Below are 17855 nucleotides of genomic sequence, written 5' to 3' on the forward strand. Positions count from 1 at the left end.
TCCCTCCCTCCTCCAGCATAGCACAACACAGCACCCACTCCACCCACCCCTTCACTGCTAACAGGACGAGCCCGCAGCGGAAACCGGAGGTCATCTAATCCCCCGGTGACTCGCCGACCCGTCGGCTCAGGGCTTTCCATTGTCGCCGGGCGCTCGGCGGCCTCGCTCAGCCACTTTCCATTTTGTCCTCCTGCCTGATAAGTCGTTTGGTTTATTGGTGCATTTGGTCCCATTTTGGCCCCTTCCTCCAACCAGGAAGTGAGACGATCCTCGGCTCTCGGTGTGTGTGTGTGTGTGTGTGTGTGTGTGTGTGTGACCTGTTGGCTCAGTGTGGTGTGGTAAAATGGCGTTGCATTTGCCACCTGGCTGTCTGGAGGAAACGTGGCCAAATGAGCGTGACTGGTCGAGCTGAGGGCGCTGGAAAACGTCTGCGACCTTCCTGGCGGCCAGGACTCGTTTCTGCTTCACTTTAGAAACATGTTGAGGATGTTTTGAGCCTCCTTGACTCCACTTTTCACTCCTGGTATCCCTCCTCTGTCGGAGAGCAAGGGAGTGGATGGAGAGAGTGGGGGGGGGGGGGGGTCGGGGAATTTATTGTGTTTGTTAACAGCTCCAGATGAAAGCCTGAGTGCAATTGTAAAACAGATGTAATGCCCTTACAGCTGCTCCAATGGTCAGCTAATCCTTCTGACTAATGTCCTCCGCCCCTCCCACACACACACACTTTCATCTGCCCCTACACCTTTACTGCCCCCCGCTCCACCCCTCCCCTCCCTTACCTCGGTGACCCCTGGCTCATGTTACTGGCTCACCTCCCCCATCAGAGACCCCCATTGTTCCACCGACGAATCCGACTCCCCCCAAAATGCTAATGACATGTTGTCACCCTGCATACAAACAAAATGACATGACATATTGCAATTACGGGTCGGACCAAGTCAGGAATGAAAACGGGGGAGGGGATGGAGGGAGCGAGGGAGGGGAGGGGAGGGGGCGCAGGAGACAAAGACTTGACTCACTTGCCTCCAGATATATTTGTGCAGCTCTGATAAGGATCAAGACATTGTTTTTATTTCTTAAGGATTTATTTTTCCAAGATGTTTTTTTGTTCACTCCTGTATTTAACCTCCTTCCTCATGAGACGAACCACGGGCTTCTGCTGCAACTCTTCCTCCTCCTCCTCCTCATCACAGTGAGCATGTGTTTGTTTTACTTGGCCACTGACTCCCTGTAAGCCATGCACAGTTTAACTCACAACTACCCTGAGGCAGACCTGACCTCTCTGTCTTTAAGAAGCCCAGCGCCTGACATGATTGTGGACCCCCCCCCCCCCAAGTCCTGAGGGCGACTTCTGCTGTCAGGCCAACATGCTACCCATTCATCCAGCTATCGCACCGTACATTCATCACTGTCGCCATCTCATCCATCTTAAGTCCTGCCGACAAACTGAGGTGGGGGGCCGCCACCCCACCCACCCACCCCCGGGCGCTCTCCGGCTCCAGAGCCATTCGGGGCCCCCAGACTGTAACAGGCCTCTGCTCCCACTCTCAATAAACAAACATGGAGCAACTCGAGGTGCACGGGGGCCTCTCACATGACACACCGGAGCGACGGGGAGGGAGAAAGAAAAAGTGTCCGCTCGAAGTTTCTCAGATGTTTTAACTTAGAAGAGGCTGGGAGACTTTTGTTTATGAGAGGGAAAGCATTCAACGCGGGACCCCCCCCCTCTCACCCCTCACCCCCTCCCCTATAGTGGCTGCGTTCATGTTGGGTCAACACGTTTTGGCTTCCCCTGCAGTTATTATTCTGTCTCAGGACTCTGGTAGACTCAGCGCTGGTTCTTCTCTTGGTCACGCTCCCCTGTGTTTCCCTGCTTTGATTGGCTGCTTTAGGAAGGAAGGCTGCGTCAGCCTCGCGCTTCCTGCTTCCTGTTGTGTCCAGCAACAATCCAAACCCCCCCCACCCCCCCACCTTCTCCATGGAACCAGGAAGTTTCCTTTCACCGGTCTCCGCTTTGTCGAAGAATCCTCACTTTCGAGCTTCAGTTACTGTCACCGTGACTCACGCGTTTCGAGAAACTCAAACTCGCTCACCTTCGCGCCGGAGGAGCCGGGGGCTGAAAACTGAAAGCTGCAGTGAAGCCGCCGGGCTACAGGCCTCCTGTTGGGTGGTGTGCGCTGGAATGCATCTTGATTATAGAGGCAGCTTACAGTGTAAGGCCATCATCTCCGCAGGCCTGACCACGATGCATTGCAGCCGGCACTGTAGCGCCAAAAAGAGGCTAGTCCTGCTCTATTCAGTTGCCATGTGGCATCTCGGCTATTCCCATCTGCAATGCTTGTGTGTGTGTGTGTGTGTGTGTGTGTGTGTGTGTGTGTTTTCTCTTTCAGCACTTGAATGGCATGGCATTCTCCCTGCCTGCTGGTCAGTGGTGAATAGCAATGTTAATGGGTTAGCTGGGAGCCTTTTTAGTGAGGACTGGGAGGAGAGAAAGGAGGGGAGGAAGGAATTCGGGGATTACGAGGAGGAGAGGTAGGGGTATGAATCGGGGTTTGAGGCAGCAGCTGTTCCCCCTTCTCAATGGAGGAGTTCACCCTGGCCTGTCTCCTTTTCTCTCCCCACCTCTTTTCTCCAGCCCTCAGCAGGGTACAGTATTCCTATCTTTTCTTTCTTCGACCTTCTGTCCCTCCGCCCCTCCTCTCCTCGGCCTCGCCCCGTCCTCCTCCGGGTCATGTGCGTTAATGAGTAGCGGCGGTTGTTTAGTGAAACAGCTGGCGACAGAGAGGAGATGTTGTCTTGAGGGAAAAGCCCATTAGACAAACGTACAGATCCTTCTCGTGCCGAGTATGTTTCTTTCCGCCATTGTCGCCGCGCTCTTCAGTCGATACACACCTCTTCACAGCTGCTCCGCCGAAACCCCCGAAAGAAACCAAACCACAGTGAGGAGGGAAAAAAAAGAAAAGAAAAGAAAAGAAAAGCGAACTTCATGGTCAATCGAGTAAATCTCCCTTGATATGACTGAAATGGAGCGGGAGCTGTGTGCTCTCTGTCTTGTGTGTGGTCACTTGTGGCTTCAAACATGATACTTGATTCGAGTGAGCGAGACAGCATCTCTGAGCGGAGCTGATATCATCTCTGTGCTTGGCCTCGGCCTCTTGGCTCTACCCTTCGCAAACTCTGATGTTTGCCTTCGACTTAATGTCTCGTTGCTTCTCTCCCCCCCCCCTCCACTGGCACGAACTTCAATCTTCATGCTTTCATTTTAACTGGCAATCATGTCGTCTTGTCTGCCTCATCCGATCGCTCTCTTCTTCACTTTACATTCTTTCTTCTCTTTATCTTCTGTCGTCCTTTGACCGACATGTCTCATTTTCATTGTCAACATCCTATGAACTTCTGTCAGGAGCTATTTAAACGCCCCGAGGAAATGACTCGGAGGGAAACGTACGTGTGTGTGTGTGTGTGTGTGTGTGTGTGTGAGAGAAGGACGTGAACAGGTGACAGGCAGCGTACATAATCCCCCTCCTCTGATGTCAGATTTACCCGTGTGTCCGCGGGTGTGCTCTGCATACATGTATGTGTATTTTGTGCATACATGTGGGTGTGGGTGCATGTGTGCAGTGCATACATTAGAGTGTGTGTGTGCGTGTGTGTGTGTGTGTGTGTGTGAATGTGTGATGGTGTGAGGACATGAGCAGCAGCAGCCGTTGGAATGCCCTCGCAGAGTTAAATGTGAGGGGGGGGGCTCGTCTCGTTTTCACTTTCCTTTACGGCGCTCACTCAGAAATTTCACACCGTGTTAAGTTCATATTTCACCACCGCTACACACAGCTGGATCTTCTACCTGCACCTCTGTGCTCTGAGTCGGACGTGTGAAATTAGGTGTCATCTTATCTCTGCGATACAGTTTCAGAAGGCTGCAAAATATAAAACAACATAAAGAACTTTTGAGCGCAAACGGATGCTGCTTCATTTCTAAATCTTGGTGCTCGACTTTTGTTGCCTTTTTATTTCTCTTGTCTCGCAGCTTTGAAGACTGACTTACCGCTGGGGAATGTGGGAAGACGGGTTGTGTTTGTTGAGAGAGAGACGGTGAGGCAGCAGCAGCAGAGGGGGGTTGTTGGTTGAAAAAGTAAAGAGTAGGAGTGCCGGCGAGGCAGGGAGTCTGCGTTCTTGTTTCAGGGCTCGGCTCGTGTGAGAAAAGCTGTTGTTTCAATGAGTCAACACTGTGCAGAACTTGCCCTCTGTTTTCCCTCCCATATCTCTGTCACTTGTCCAGATCTGACCTTTAGCCTTGACATAATAACATGTCCACTCCACCTCGCGGTCCTGCGCGCAAAGGTGAAAAGTTCACAGCGTCACTGATCTTTTAAAGAGGCCTGAGTGATGTGGAGGAACCGGCTCCGTGTGCTGTGTGTCATGTAGGAAGATGCCTGAAGTCACTGTTGTCCTCATTCACCTGCTCATGCAAATCTCCGCGTCTTTTCTGTGTTTGCAGAATGTCAGCCCGGCTTCTTCAAAGCTGCAGCATCCGGGGAGAAGTGTGAGCCGTGCCCTGCAAACACCCAGAGGCAGGACTCCGGGGCTTTGGTTTGTCCCTGCACGGACGGCTTCTACCGGGCCCTGACCGACCCCCCCACCGGACCCTGTTCAGGTAACGAGTCTCCTTCATTTGAGACCTTTTGCATGAAGAAACAGTAGCTGCCAATGAGCTACCAAGTCATGTCACACCTGAGTTTCCACGCGTGCAGGAATTAAATATGATTTTCTTGTTGCACCAGTTTTTCCTGCACATATTAGTAAATGGATTAAGACATTAATGTTTTTTGGACATTTTAAATGAGAGAAAAAAGCATCACTGATTTACTGATTCTACAAATGCATGATGACTTTCCTGTCTCTTTATTATTAAACTTTAAGATCAACAATTTTTTCAGTGATGCATCTGTTCAAATGTGGGAAAGGTTCATTTCACAAGAAATCTGTAAATATATTTAATATGTGTGTGTGGTGAAACATTTAGATTTTATTATATTATTTATTATATTAATTATACTGAATGGATTTAAATCCATTATTATGAAGAAGCAGTTTTGTTTGAGGGCTTTAGCTCATTTTTTGAAGCGACATCCTGCCGTCATGTGACATTTTGCTTCTTGTTTCTAACGTCCTGATCTGTGTTCCTCAGGCCTCCCCTCTGCCCCGCGAGACCTCATGGCCACCACCACCCAGCTCTCCGCGGGAAAACTCCTCCTGTCGTGGAACCCGCCTGAAGACACCGGAGGTCGCTCCGACATCACCTACGGCGTGGTGTGCCAGCGCTGCGAGGGCGGCGCCTGTCAGCCCTGCGGGGAGAAGATCCGCTACGACCCATCCAGCGTTGGCCTTACTGAGACCAAGGTGTCGGTGAGCGAGCTAGACGCTCACCTCAACTACACCTTCACTGTGGAGGCTCACAGCGGCGTGTCGGTGTTTGCCAGTCAGGCGACGCCTCGGGCTCATGGACCGCCATCCACCACCACTCTGACTACATCTCTGCACTACACAGGTGAGTGCAGCTGATACGAGGCGGCGGAGCGATGCTATCTGTGCTGCAGTGATGAGAGATGATATCTGTGAGGAGGCCAAGCGCAGCAAGTCAAATCCTGCTGCAGGAGGGAGATGAACTGTCAGATTTCATCATCACTGTCGTATTTTTCAGATTCTTTTTAAAGGTTTTCACATCGCAAAGATGCTGAAGTATTCACTCCGCTTTGTCCCCAGATCCCCCCAAGATTACCGCCATGCGACTGGTGGAGAGGACCTCCACCAGCTTGTCTCTTTCCTGGGACGTATCTCCCCGACCACTGGCCCAACACCGGCCCGTCCGCTACGAGCTGATCTACCGCAAGAAGGTGCGTCACTCGTGTTTACTTCATCTTATCTTACAAGTTTAAATCTGCTGCCAAAGGTATTTAATTAAAAAACTTCTCTCCGTGTCGCAGGACGATAACCTGGATGTGACGACCTTCATCGTGCTCAAACTGGAGAAGAACTCGGTGCAGATCAGCGATCTGGCCCCGGGCACAGCCTACCTGTTCAGGGTCCAGGCCCTGGGCAGCGACGGCAGCCCCGGAGGCTCCAGCGTGGAGGAACAGTACGAGACCTCTTCTGCTGAAGGTACAGAGGAAAAACCAACTGTAGAAGAAGAAAAAAAAAAAAAAGTTTCTTGAGTTTCCTGTAGGAGTGAGACCTCTCTGACACGTTGCCTCCGCTGTTTCTTTACTCTCCAGGACGCCTCACTCAAAGCAACACAGCAGCCGTGCTCGGTGCAGCGGTCGGAGGAGCGGCCATGTTGTTCATAGTGATCGTGGTCCTGTTCCTACGCAGACGGTCAGTAGCCCCCCCCCCACACCCACACCCACACCCCCGTCGTTCTGTCCTGTTAATCAGTTAGAATACACCCTCCTTCACCGGCTTCCTCTCTCATTCTTCAGCCCTTCCTTTGTGGGGCCTCCACATGGCCTTTGCATTCACTCTCTCCTCACCTCTCTCTTTCTCTCTTCCTTTAGCCACCTTTCTCTTTCTCTTTATCTGGATCTGTGTCCCAGCACTCGCAGGGGAAGAATTTGCGTTGAATGCACCTTGTCATTGCTCAATGGTTATATTCTGGTGAGTGTTGGGGCCTTTGAAAGGAAATTGGTCCAGAGTGGCACATTGTTGGTGATAAGAGGCGCTTAGTTCCTTCTGTACCCGACTGCAGGCACTTTGTAAAGGTGACCTGGGAGTGTACCGCGGTAGGCTGCGGCTCGTCTGTCCACCTCCCTCCCTCCCTCCCGCCTGCTTGTCTGTCTTTCAGTCTTTAAATCAGCTTGGCAAACACCGTCTATCGTCAGGCGTTATCAAAGAGCCGCTTCTCTCTGAATGGACGCATTGCACCGGTGTCGGGCTCCTTTTGAAAGCCTTAGAACGGCTGGAAAAACGGTTACAAAGGTTGCTATGTGCTATTGATATTAAAGCAGGCCGATGATATAGAGGAACAAAAAGTTGCCATTTGTTGTTTGAAAGTGGAATAAAATGTATTTATTTTTATTCAGGAAGAGAAACTCTCACACCAGGCAAGGACCAGAGGACACCTACTTCTCCAGCCCAGGTAGGAAACATCCCTCATCTCTCCGTCTCGCTTTACTCACTTTACTTATATACACACAACTAGAGATGAAACCGTTCTCAGACTTTAATTTTAATTATCATGCTCAATCACTGCGGTTAATCTAACTGACTAACTAATTAGGTACTGTGTGGCAAGGCTGCAACAATCTCCCAGACGCATGCGTGGCAAGCAGCGTGCATTTGTTTTGTTGTCGGTCAAAACATGGCGAGATTTTTTAGCCTCCTACAACCCTTTTTTTTTTTTTTTTAAACTCATTTGGAGGCTGCAGCTTCACTCTTTCATCCCTGAACACAGTGTAGCCGCGGTGTCTCTGGTTTAACAGCACCGTGCTGGACAGGTGTGTTTACAGTGTCTGTGCTCTGACAGACGTTATAGCACGGAAAATAATGATAATAATAATAAAAATAATACATTTGCTATTCCCTTGTTAACAGAGTGTGAAAACCGAGCACTGCTTCTGGTCCCTTGTCCTCTCGTATCGGACACAGATGTGTTGGACATGTCTTTATTTTAATGTTTAAAAGAACCTCTATGTAAGTTTTGCTTTTGCTACATAGCTAACGTTAGCATTAACAGCTGTTTACTTACCGGTCTAAAGGAAACGTGAGTTCGGCATCAAACTTAACTCCTTTTACTCGCCGAGCGCTGTCTTCAGCAGTGGAAGGCAACGCCAACATTAAGTCTTGTCATTTATTTCCTTCACTGAAGTTAGCATGCTAACCAGCTATCCCCAGACCAGCCTGAAGGAAGCAGCGCAGCTAAGAGGGTGAATTATAAGCTCTTGTAAATTGTAAATGCAGCGATGGCTAAAGCTCCACGACCGCCACGCACTCCCGACAATAAACCACAAACTTATATAGAGCAAACAGAAAGTGCTGCTAATTGTTTATTTGTGGTTTCCGCGATAAAACTTCATAACTGATCATTTTAGGTCAAGATAATTGTGATATTAAATTTTATTACAAACAATCTTCTTCCTTTTTCCTCACAGAGCAACTGAAGCCTCTGAAGACCTACGTGGACCCACACACATACGAGGACCCCAACGTAGCCGTCCTGAAGTTCGCCACTGAAATCCACCCCAGCCACATAACCAAACAGAAAGTCATTGGAGCTGGTGAGTGACGAGCCCCGCCGAGACGCTCTGCTGTGGGGCTCAACGCCGCGATGTTGAAAGATTTTTCCAATCCCCGGGCTCTCAGTTTATATTGAGCCTTTTCCACGGCCTAAGAAGCTGACTGACAGCGGTTACTTTAGCGAGATTAGCATCTATCTGGAGTTCTCACACAACAAGTCGAGGCATTTTCTGCTGTGTGGCAACTCTTGGCTGTGGTGATCTGTGTGTTTTGGCTCAAGTTGACATGAACAATTACACAAAACAAAGTGTTGCAGAATCAGTGTTTTGGACGGATATCAGAGCAGCTTCCTGGGCCCTGCCCAGATCTTTCATACATGATACGTTTATCCGAGCGCGACCACCTTTACCCTTTGAACCGACAGGCTTTTTTCAGCTTTCACCCCCTCCCTAAATTCCCACGACGCCCCCCCCCCCCTTCTCTCTCTCACTCCTTTCTCCTCATGTGACAGCTGATTCCCATGCTCTCACACCACAGGCCATCCACTAATTATACAACATCGGCTCTGCCTCTCAACACCCAGCCTCAACACACCTGTGAGACGGCCCCGGGCAAAACCTCCCTGTTTTCACTCTGTTGCACAGCAAACGCCTGCAGCTGGAAACCTGAGGAGACGTATCAAACTCACCCGATATCCCTTTTCTTAAATGATTTTCTTCTTTTTTTTCCCCTGCAGGGGAGTTTGGCGAGGTGTACCGGGGGATTCTGAGGGTGCCGGGGAGGAAGGAGGTGGCGGTGGCGATCAAGACGCTGAAGCCCGGCTACACGGAGAAACAGAGGCAGGACTTTCTGAGCGAAGCCTCCATCATGGGTCAATTCTCTCACCAGAACATCATTCGCCTGGAGGGGGTGGTCACCAAATGTAAGGATTTCTGTGAGTTTTGCTGCTTTTTAAAACTTTTTTTCATCATTTTCTCACTTTTATTCTGGTGACTCTGGGCAGGTAGTGAGTTGTTTTAATGTTTGTGTGCAGTCAAACACGCCATGATCGTGACTGAATACATGGAGAACGGAGCACTGGACAGGTACCTGAGGGTAAGTCCATGATCGGTTTCTTTGTAAGTTTCTTCCTGTTTTAGTCACAAAACTGAAAACAAATTTTTTCCCCTGTCAGGACCACGACGGTGAGTTTTCCTCCTTCCAGCTGGTGGGCATGCTGCGCGGCATCGCTGCCGGCATGAAGTACCTCTCTGACATGAGCTACGTCCACCGCGACCTGGCTGCCCGCAACATCCTCGTCAACAACACCCTGGAGTGTAAAGTGTCCGACTTCGGCCTGTCCCGGGTGCTGGAGGACGATCCCGAGGGGACGTACACCACGAGTGTAAGTAGATATCAAACTCCCGGTGCGGCGCGGTGGAGTTTTAACGGCTTGAGTTTTCTTTTATTTTCGTTTCTCTGTCTCTAACTTGAAGCGTTTCTCTTGAACAGGGAGGTAAGATCCCCATTCGCTGGACGGCTCCAGAGGCAATAGCGTACAGGAAGTTCACCTCAGCCAGCGACGTGTGGAGCTTTGGCATCGTCATGTGGGAGGTCATGGCGTTTGGCGAAAGGCCTTACTGGGACATGAGTAACCACGAGGTGAGCTTCGGTGTCCTCTGATGTTTTTCATGAGCCCGTTGCTGAGAAAAGGTCTAATCAGTTACCTGATGAACTTCCTGCAGGTGATGAAGGCCATCAACGAGGCGTTCAGGCTGCCGGCGCCCATGGACTGCCCCTCGGCTGTTTACCAGCTGATGCTGCAGTGCTGGCTTCAGGATCGCTCCAAGAGGCCACGCTTCGGAGACATCGTCAGTCTGCTGGACAAACTGCTGCGGAGCCCAGAGTCCCTGAAGACCATCGCAGACTTTGACCCACGGTAAGTTTATTTACGTACCAGACTAAATGGCTTGGTTTGCGTATTTTTGACCTTCAGTAGTTACCACTATGAGCCGCCAGTCCTTGGAAACGGCCCTGAAACCACAACGTTCACAATACGATTAATATAGATTCAGGTTTTAGTCTCATTTCTCCTTTTGTTTTCCGCTTACGCAGCATGAAAACTGTTAATAAGCCCCTGAAGTCACGAGGAAGGGAACTGCCCTCCGCTTTAGAAACAGCTCAATGAGCTAAAACAGAATCAACAGTAAGTTAAAGGTTCTGCTTCCAGAGCTGTAGAGTTTAGCTCAAAACCTCCGACGTCACTATTGTGAAGCGTGACTCAAGACGTGAAAGGACAAACATTCGCACTTTTTTGGAGCAATAAAAACTAAATAAGACAGAGTCAGCAGGTCACCACACACCTGTGCACTTGGTCTGAGTGACTGTATGAAAAACACTATTAGCAGGAAAATGTTCAAATGCTAAAATGTCGTTTTAAAGGTCAGAGACCAGTTTAATTTGAAAGATTTGTGCCTTTAGACTTGATATTTTCTTTGTGCTTGTTTTTTGTTTTTGTTTTGAACAGTTTCACAAAGACAGACTTTGACTGTGGCTTAGATAAAACAAATAGACTTTTTCAGACACTTTAGCTCTTGACTATCGTCATTGAGACTTTTTTTTTCAATCAGCAACTGACCGCTCGGCTCTGTTTACCTCCAGCAGGAAATGTGAATTCTAAAAACCGTCTCTTAAAAACTCTTTCCCTTTTCTTTTCTCTCTCTATAACAATGTCGCCAAACCACAAATTATGATCCATGTTTTCCTGTTTTGTTCTTTTTTTTTGTTGTCGTTTTTGCTGGGAGCTTCTGGTTAGCGCAGGTGTCCATCAATTGTTACCATGGTAACATAGGCCTTAGTCTTTATTTTTGTGAAACGGTCTAAGTAACTGACTGGAGACTTAACTTGGACTGGTCTTGATTTATTTGAGACTGAACTTACTTGAAGTTTGACCTGAACTTGTCTTGAGGAACCAGAGACCTGGACTTGCTGGAACAGACTTAAAAGCCGCTCTGGCAGCAGCTCCCCAGGACAGAAGTGCAGGGTGTATCTGGGTAGTTCTGGGGAAAGCTTTAAGAAGGTCTACTTAAACCGTTAAAAGCACATAATGACACCTTGCCTGCCAGGCTAATGAAAGAAATGTGTGTGTGCAGTCCTGAGGAACATTAAAGCTCCTTTGTATGGGACCGTATGCATGAACACATATTTTTCCTTTTGTGAGGAGCATTAAAAGCCAGAACCGGTGAGAACGGACAAAAGGCTGCCGTGCTCGTGTCTTAATCGGTTCTTTGCCCCCGAACAGCTCCAACTGGTTTTTATCACCATCTTGTTTCCTGCGTCTGTAATTACAGTCCTCAGTCATCCGCCTTTGTTGTGGGAAAGCCTGTTGACGATTATCATTCGGGTCTACTTTTTTTCTTTCCTCCGCAGCGTATCCATCCGCCTGCCCAGCACCAGCGGCTCGGACGGTTCCCCCTTCAGGTCGGTGTCCGAGTGGCTGGAGTCCATCAAGATGAGCCAGTACAGCGAGAACTTCACGTGCGCCGGGATCGTCACCATGGACCAGGTCCTGCAGATGAAGAACGAGTGAGTGGCCTCATTCACAACACTTTGGATCTCTTTACTTTTTGTTTTTGGCAAAGAGGAGGAACATTTGTTTTTCAAATTGTGCATGAATTAAAACCAACATAAAGTAAACGTCTTTTATGAACTTCCCTCTGGTAGCTTATATATTTGTTTTCCCAAAAAACAAAAAACGTTGCTTTTTCAGCAGCCAGCAGAAAAAGTTTGTGCACAATATAATCTCTAACCTCAGCTACAACTTGAGAAATGTTTAAGATGGAAAAAGTAACGGAGGGAGGGGGGAAGGAGTGGGCTCATTTGTGGCAGGCTGGTCGTGGTGGCTTGTGGTCGCTGCAGTCCTTATTCTTCTTTCCTCTCTCCATTCTTTCTCTCATCCCTCCCTTCACCCCCCCCCCGTCTCATCCATTATGCATTCCTCCTCTGCTAGTGCTTGCTTTCATCATCATCCCCAAAACACACACACACACACACACACTCCCGAAAAACCACCAGTTTTGCCTGTTTAGGGCAGAGGCCTCTCGTGGCTTCGTCTACATTAAAGGAGGAAGAGGAGAGAATAGCCTGTACAGTTTGAGCAACGAGAAGATTAAGGAGCTGAAATAGATGGATGAGATTTGAAGCCCCGTTGTCGGCACGTTTGTACTTCTAGAAAGATTGAAGAGGTGCGCTCAGAGTGCCCCACCCCCACCCCCACCTGAACTTATCACAGGAGGGTTTAAGATTACATCAACACTTCTACGTTTTCATTGTAAACCGGCGCTTTCAAACGAAAATAATGTCCGTCCAGACCAAAACACTTGAAAAACACACACATACCTGAGCAATCGCACACACTGAGTGTAAAACAGGAAGCAGATTGTCTTCTCTGCAGTTGATTAGTTGCCGCTAATGAAGACAAGAAGGTCGGTAACACATTTAATTCATTATCATGGCGTATTCACGGCCGGCAGACGAGGCTGATGAGAGCCAATCAGGAGAGACCGTGGGTGTCTGCGTCCTCATTTCATTCCCAGAGTTTTCAAACTGAAGCGGGTCCAGCAGCGTCTCTGAAAGTCTTGAGGAGGAAACGTAGGAAAAGTTTTAAAATGAAAACGTAGTAGTGTCGTCTCAGTCAGTTTGATTTTAATGAAACAGACTCCAGCTTTTGCTCAGTGCAGCACATGATATAAGGTTGTTTCAGGCTAAAAGCTAAAAGGAAACCCCCCCCCCCCCTCCTCCTCCTCTGCCATGGTGTACAGTACATACCTCATGATCCTGGCAGACTGTGAAGCAGACGACAAACCCTTTTTGAAGTATTTGTCGTACTGAATGGTGTGATTTCATGGCCCCATGTTTCCATCTCGGGGCATCTGGTAGCACTCTCGGAAAACCAGCAGTTATTTACAGGCCACCCTCTGCTCGCCAGACAAGTGATTCATGGTCAACAGGGAGAATCCTCGTTAAGTAATTAAGGCTGTAATTAAGGCTTTGACTTGGGACTGCTGTGTTGCAGCAGGGCTTCCGCAGGTTTGCATCATGTGCCTGTGAGGAGCGAACCCCCCCCAGTATTATCCTTTAATTGAAGATAAATTGAGACCCTGGAAGACACCCCACCTAGCTGAACCGGCTGGCGTTTCATCACAGTGGATGAATCAGTGATTGCTTCAAGAGCTCGAGAGGCGGGAAAGATGTGGAACGAGTCCAAAGTGTAAATCCTCCTCTTATCGTCTCTCTCTCTCCCTCTCTTTCTCTCTCTCTCTCTCTCTCTCTCTCTCCCTCCCTCCCTCTCCCTTTCTCTCTCTCTCTTACAGGGACATTAAGAACATCGGGGTGAGGCTCCCTGGCCATCTGAAAAGAATCGCCTACAGCATCTTGGGTCTGAAGGACCAGACCAGCACCCTGAGTGTGTTTGCAGTGTGATCCTGACGCCGACGGAGGGAATTAAAATGGGGCACTGACGCCAGGCGGCCCTCTGAACTCTGAGCTGAGCCGGAGCGACACTGCAGGGACGCCGCTCGATCGGCGGAACCAAGAGAAAACGTCTCGCCATCCTTTGGGGCCAACTGACTTAACTCAGACTGACTTACTGTACATTTTTTTTTTGTTTTTATTTCTTCATCTTATCCACACGGGAAAGGAACAAAATATACAACGATAGATGTATCAGTTAGACTCTGTATATTTAGATATCTATTTTTTATTACTCATGTCTTCTGTACAGATACAATCCATTGCTCATGCATTTATTTTAATTTTTTTTTTTTTCTTCATTTCACATTCCGGCTTCATAAACATCAACAATCGAGCCAGTTCGTTCTGGGAACAGCTTCAACTGCAGAAACTGCACCCTGAGCTCGTCGCCCCCCCCCCCACTGCACGGTGCAGTGTGACAGTATGGGAGCTAGAGGAATTCAGCCTCGGCTCAGTCTGTGGTTGGTGCTGATGTCATGGCGTCCCCCCCCCCTTTTAATTGGCACTTTGGTCCACTTCCTGTTAGACCAGTGAGGATGGAGCGCCGAGAGAGAGAGGAAAAGAAAAAGAAAAAAAGAAAAGAGGGTGAGCTGGCCCAGAGTAAAAGAGACGGTGACGCTCAGGTGTGTAAACACAGACTGACCTTCTGCTGGCTCCGTGCTGAGATTAAGCTATAATCATATACGTGGTGTTAGGACATATATGAGGTACTCTTTGTGTACAGATTTTTTACCAAAAATATTGAGAATTTTATATAATGTAGCACTTGGATCAAGAATCACATGATCTCTTGGTTTGTCTCAACAAAAACAAATGGTATCACAGTCAGAAATCAATTAAAAAGTCAATTAAATCATTTTCAATTACAGTGCAGTTTATCTATTTGTAGTGTGCCGGTAATGAAGAGGGAGATGGTGAAGTTTGCCATTAATGAATTTACTCCCCCCCCCCCCCCCCCCCCCAACTCCTAAGAAGAAAAAAAGAAAAAAGAACTTCATAATGATGATTTTTGTTGTGGTTGAAATGATTTCATACTTAATAATAGTTTTTTTGGTTTTTCAATTTCAACGTTTCTCGTTTTGTTTTTGTAGAAGCGACAAAGATCCACCGCTGTTGGTTTGAGTGACACGTTGACGGGATTAAACTAAACAAAAAAAAAATACATAAGCTTTTGACAATTCAGCGCTCGACATGTAAAGACATTTTGAAGTGCCTGTCTGTGGGAGCCCCCCCACCCCCCCCAGTGCTCCTCTCTTAATTGATGACTGCAAAATCATTGTGTTACTGACGTGCACCTTCCTCTACTTGAATTTTTACTGTGTTTTTCAAATGTATCTCTGATTCTCTTGTAGCTGATGATAGACCCATCTTTGGAAAAGGGATTTTGTTACTTTTGTATGATTTCACTATTTGCCATATTAACAAACTGATCAGTTCCCATCACTGTCCTCCAAAAGCCACGTCTCCTCCTTCTGCTGCCTTTCCAAACATTTTGAGAGTTCCTTCATAAAAGAGCAAACTCCTTCCCTTTTGCCTGTTGTTTTATACTGTATTTAATAGTCTATTTATTTTTTACTTTTATTTATTTATCTTGATAAACACTGAGCTGGGATTATAACTGAAGGTTGCGCTCTCATTCTTGATAATAATAATAATAATGAAAAAAAAAAAAGCTTTAATGTCCCTCTTTTTATTCCTGAATTATTCACACCTGAGATTGTCTTCATTTGCATTTTTGGAGCAATAAAGTCTTAAATTAAATTTTGGCAGAGCCTGTTTGTCTGATTGACACTAAACACAGCAGAGGGATGTTTCTGTTTGTTTTACATGGTGCCAGGATGTTTATACTTCCACCTGGAAATCCTCATAATGCTGCTGGATGCTTTAATTCCACAGTTGGAGCCTGTAATAAACACACACACACACACTCTCACACACACACACACGCACGCACACACACACGCTGTAGTATCTAGTTATTAGATACTTATTCGATTTATATTCTCTAATCAGATCAGATATTAAACTATGTGGTAAAGTAAACATGAAAACGTCAGATTTAGCTCTGATGTTTTTATATTTGTTAAACAGAGATCACACACTGATCGGCTGTTTGATTACTCTTGTCTTGGGAAACGACCTCCAGCGTCAGATGTTCTTCTCCCATGAACCCGTTGAAAGTGAAGGTCAGAATTTCTCCCTCACTGCTTGTTAAAGTTCTGGTGGATTGGTCCTTTACACTGGACGTCTGAGTCAGAAACTAACGAACAAAAAACGTGAGACATCACCTCGTTATGGCGTCATATGTCTAGCTTTATGTTTTCCAGCAGCTCGGCTCTTAGACACACGGGTTTATTCAGTACAAAAGGTTGAGGGGAGGAATCTGTAAAGTCAGTCATGTAGGGAGTGGGTGAGTGAAAATGTGCTGCACGGGTGTTGTGCTGTGGTCATATCCCTCCGCCTCTCAGACTAGTTTCAGGTTACATCCCTGTTTACCATTTATATTAAATATGAACATTTGTGTGAAATATTGTCATAATTTGTGTGTGGAGTTGAGTAATGGCTAAAAGGTATTTTGTGAGGTCACACTGATGTTGACCTTTGACCACCAAAATCTAATCAATTCATCCTCGAGTCCAGGTGAATGTTTGTGCCAAATTTGAAGAGAGTCTATTGAGGAATTTTTGAGATATGGTGCTCACAAGGCCAAAAACCGTGTTCTGTGAGGTCACCGTGACCTTGACCTTTGACCTGTAGCCACCAAAGTCTAATCAGTTCACCCTTGAGTCCTAGCAAATGTTTGTGCCAAATTTGAAGACGTTCCTTCAAGGCGTTATTGAGATATCTTGTGCAAATGGAATTCAATCTTCATGCATTTTATAATTGAGACCTGTGCTTTTCATACCTGACGTGTTTCTGGTTGTTTCCTGTCAGTGACAACGACACTGACCTCACTGAGCAGAAGGAAGTCGGTCAGACGGGTTATACACAAATACACAAAGCCAAACAATTTTTTTTTAAGCCCGAATTGTACGTTGTAAACGTTGATCACAATGTACAGATAACTCTGTGGGTAATCGTTGACATACCTGACCTACCTTCTGTAATGAGGGATTACTACCGACTCCTAAACAAAGGGCCTCAGATAATCTCTGTTGGCTTCTTCACAACCTGTGTGATCGTCTGACTCCTTGTGCTTCTTGTCCTTTGTGTGTTCCCAGATTTAAGCATTTACTTCGATGAGTACAATATCATCATGACCGATAGAAACAGGAGACAAAACTCTGCAAACCAAACACAAGTTGTGATACAATGGAATTACCTTTTTAATCGAATGGTTTTCCACCAGAGTTCAGTTTGTGTCAGCAGTCAGTCCGACCCAGATCCACAAACTTAACATCAGTGAACTTGTAAATAAACTAAATGAATGTAATACCCACTTCTCTCATTGCCTAATGTTACAATGCCTGAGTGGCCGTAAGAGGCACATGAGGAGCTACGAGTCCAGGGTGAGGTTTCAGAATGAAAAAAGCTTCTTATTCTGCTTTATTATATTTTATTTATTTCATTGCGTTTCATTTAATTTTGTTTTATTTTATTTCATTATATTTTATTTTATTTTATTCTATTTTACTTTATTTTATTATATTTTATTTCATTTCATTTTATTTTTTTATGTTATTTTATTCTATTTTATTTCATTTCATTTGATTTTTTTAATGTTATTTTATTTATTTCATTGCGTTTAATTTCATTTGATTTTGTTTTATTTTATTTCATTATATTTAATTTTTATTTTATTCTATTTTATTTCATTTCATTTGATTTTTTATGTTAATTATTTTATTTTAATCTGTTACATAGCACTCACCTTCCAGCCCACCTGTATGAACAGACTACCGCTTTATACATGGGTGTCTTCACCTGATAGGCTGGTATGTACCATTACAGGGTAATTCAACACATACATATTTATCTTTACCAAATACCAAAATTCATATTTACATAAAAATCACTACAAAGAAATACACACACATATATATATATATATATATATATATATATACACATATACAAATATTTACACAGCCACATATTTATAAATATACTTATAC

The 17855-nt window shown here is 46.4% G+C and overlaps 1 protein-coding gene across 2 annotated transcripts in view; it reads left to right on the forward strand.

The window, feature by feature from the left end:
• The window catches only part of epha2b (eph receptor A2 b), a 25702-nt gene extending 10201 nt beyond the window's left edge, over positions 1–15501 (forward strand). Inside the window, exons 4-17 of one of the 2 annotated variants that reach the window (XM_023407848.2) lie at positions 4499–4654; positions 5189–5548; positions 5764–5894; positions 5985–6159; positions 6273–6372; positions 7077–7132; positions 8145–8270; positions 8966–9163; positions 9263–9324; positions 9404–9613; positions 9721–9870; positions 9954–10147; positions 11638–11793; positions 13581–15501. In XM_023407848.2, the coding sequence (XP_023263616.1) occupies positions 4499–4654; positions 5189–5548; positions 5764–5894; positions 5985–6159; positions 6273–6372; positions 7077–7132; positions 8145–8270; positions 8966–9163; positions 9263–9324; positions 9404–9613; positions 9721–9870; positions 9954–10147; positions 11638–11793; positions 13581–13689 (2183 nt within the window). In that variant the 3' untranslated portion in view covers positions 13690–15501. The remainder of the gene's footprint in view (positions 1–4498; positions 4655–5188; positions 5549–5763; positions 5895–5984; positions 6160–6272; positions 6373–7076; positions 7133–8144; positions 8271–8965; positions 9164–9262; positions 9325–9403; positions 9614–9720; positions 9871–9953; positions 10148–11637; positions 11794–13580) is intronic. The other variant, XM_023407849.2, reaches the window with a different exon arrangement.
• Positions 15502–17855: the final 2354 nt, after the last annotated feature.

This window comes from Seriola lalandi, unplaced genomic scaffold (assembly GCF_002814215.2).
Source record: "Seriola lalandi dorsalis isolate HSWRI2012SDOR001 ecotype SW California unplaced genomic scaffold, Sedor1 jcf7180002054349, whole genome shotgun sequence".
Classification (NCBI taxonomy): domain Eukaryota; kingdom Metazoa; phylum Chordata; class Actinopteri; order Carangiformes; family Carangidae; genus Seriola; species Seriola lalandi.